Here is a 2,360-nt window from a genome sequence, read left to right as displayed (position 1 = left end):
AGCCATAGAGTTTTGGAGCGCCATTCAGTCCACCCACAAATCACTGCTGTTGACTTTCGTCACACACCCCAGGGAACTGCGTAGTGGAAGCTGAATGTCTATGACTATTCCTATGTTATGGGTTAGAAGAAGGAGGTTCTGAAGTAATTCACTGAAGTCTCCCAAGTCTTGAGTGCCAGAGCACGGACTGAAGGACCCCAGGTGTCCCGACAGGGTCCGATGTGGCCAAGGCAGGTCTCCATCGAGGGGGGCTACGGGGCTTTCTTGAGGGCCTGGCGGGACGAACCGCTGAGTTACAGGTGTCGCCACCTGGCGTCAGGCGGCCGGTTGTTAACCAGTCACCTCGGCCAGGGACCTAAGAACCACACCTTCCGCGGGCAGAGGCGGGTGGAGAATGCGGTGTAGTGGTTGTGCGGAGTCCTCTGCCCAAGTGTAGCGTTTGGGCCTCCGACACAGGGCGGAAACCCACCGCCTCTCAGGCCTCTCCCGGGATACGCCATCGGGCCCGGCTTCCTGGTCTACAGGGTATGGGGATCAGCGCCCTGGTCTATAGGGTTTGGGGATCGGCGCGCGGGATTAGCAGCGCGCGGCAGGTGCAGGCAGAATGGTCACAAACATCTGATGAACCCAATTACTCCGCTCTGTTATGAAAAGAAATGTCTCCGCACAAATTGGAGGCTTCCCTTTAAAAAAGAAAAAGAAAAAAGACCGAGGAGCACTCCAGCACTCTGATTTAAACTCCGGAGGAGGCGCGTTCTCCTAGTTCATGAACTGGGCTAAAGGCAGGTGTTGCTAATGCCCGCTTCATCCTTTTCCCTAACCTTTGATAGACTGCCTTTTTTCTCTCTCTCTCTCTCCTTTTTAAGTTAGCGCCAAGGATTTCCTCCCGTTTTAAAAGGTAAAAGCCAATCAGGGCTTGAGTCGGTGGTTGGCATGTGAGGGAGACCCAGTCTTCGGCACCCCTCTTCAGCCTTCTGGTGAGGACAAGACACAGGATTGCCTGCAAAGCCGCGGCCCCGACGCCCCTTCCCCTTCCCAGAGAAAGTGCGGGTCCGGGGCGCACCCGAGAGCCGTGGTGTACAACTCACTACGTCGACCAAAACTCGTCGGGACCCTTCATATTTCGATGCGAAACTGGACAGGGGGAACGAAAAAGCGGTTCTAAATAGACGACTGGCCTGGACCCAATCCCCTGAAATGGTAATATGGTCGTTATTTAAAAAGTGTAGGTATTTTCTGGTGTTTTCCCATCAAGTACCTGCCTAATTTCTGTATGGCACACGCCAGAAATCAATAGAAGTTAACAAGTCCTCCAAACAGTCCCCATCTCTTTGTTTAATCTCCTTTACAATAAAGCCAAAGGGAGAGAATTAAAAATCTTTGAAGTAGACCAAGGCTCAAAGGAATCAGCCAAGTAGACTTAAAGTAGTCACTTATTTCCCAAAACTGGTTTGTCGGCGAACAATAAAAGGAAGTAAAATTTATGGAGAAATTATACAGTGGATTTGTCACTTAAAATATCGTAACTGTCTCGAGGACAATACCCCATGCTGAGGATTAATGGTCCCGCCGGACCTTTGATTCACCAGCGCCTTTTCTTCGCCCTTGACAAATTGGATTTTTAGGAATGGGAAGGTCGCCTGGACCATTGTGCGCCAGCCATTCAGAGGCCTCGATTATGCAGAGGGCTGAGGGAACCACTCCATGTGACCCTCTCGGGTGGGACTCTGCAGCTGCTGCGCAGAGCAACTCTCTCACCAAACTCCGCGCCCTTGCGCTCGCTGTGCCAAAAAGGCGCCCGCCCCGATTGAAAAGGCGCAGTGCATGCCCGCCCGCGTCACTGCGCGGGCGGAGGACGCACGTCGGGGTGCGGCTCTCTGGCTCCAGCGCCGCTCGGGCTCTGTCACCCGAGCCCTGTGCTGCACCCAGCGCGCCCACGCGCCTGCCTGGCGGCGGCGGCAGCGATGCACGGGGCAGCCCGCGCTCCGGCCACCAGCGTGAGCGCCGACTGCTGCATCCCGGCCGGCCTGCGCCTGGGGCCGGTGCCCGGAACCTTCAAGCTGGGCAAGTACCTGTCAGACCGCAGGGAACCCGGGCCCAAGAAAAAGGTATTAGCCATTCCGACCTCCGCCCCCAGCCGTTCGTCTCCCTTTGCCCTGGCCCTGGCCGGGGTAGATAGGGCGAGCAGAGGAAAGGGGTGGTTGAGTCGTTACCTGCCCATGCTGCCAGGTGGCCGGGGGACTCCAGCAACTCCTCCGAAGTCGTATTAACTGAGAGCGGGACGTGGGGCGAGCTGAGGGGAAAGGAAGTGGCTGAGAGGGGACGGCGTCCGGGTGGGGTGCATGGGGCTCTTTACGTGC

The 2,360-nt window shown here is 56.2% G+C and overlaps 1 protein-coding gene across 1 annotated transcript in view; it reads left to right on the top strand.

Annotated features, from left to right (window-relative positions):
- The first annotated feature begins 1,964 nt into the window (after positions 1-1,964).
- Positions 1,965-2,360, top strand: part of PRDM13 (PR/SET domain 13) — a 7,509-nt gene continuing 7,113 nt past the window's right edge. The window contains 1 exon segment of the mRNA XM_077764727.1: positions 1,965-2,108. Within this exon segment, the coding sequence (XP_077620853.1) occupies positions 1,965-2,108 (144 nt within the window).

This window comes from Crocuta crocuta, unplaced genomic scaffold (genome assembly GCF_008692635.1).
Source record: "Crocuta crocuta isolate KB4526 unplaced genomic scaffold, BGI_CrCroc_1.0 scaffold194, whole genome shotgun sequence".
In the NCBI taxonomy this organism is placed as follows: Eukaryota; Metazoa; Chordata; class Mammalia; order Carnivora; family Hyaenidae; genus Crocuta; species Crocuta crocuta.
This window is presented reverse-complemented; position numbering and strand designations above follow the sequence as displayed.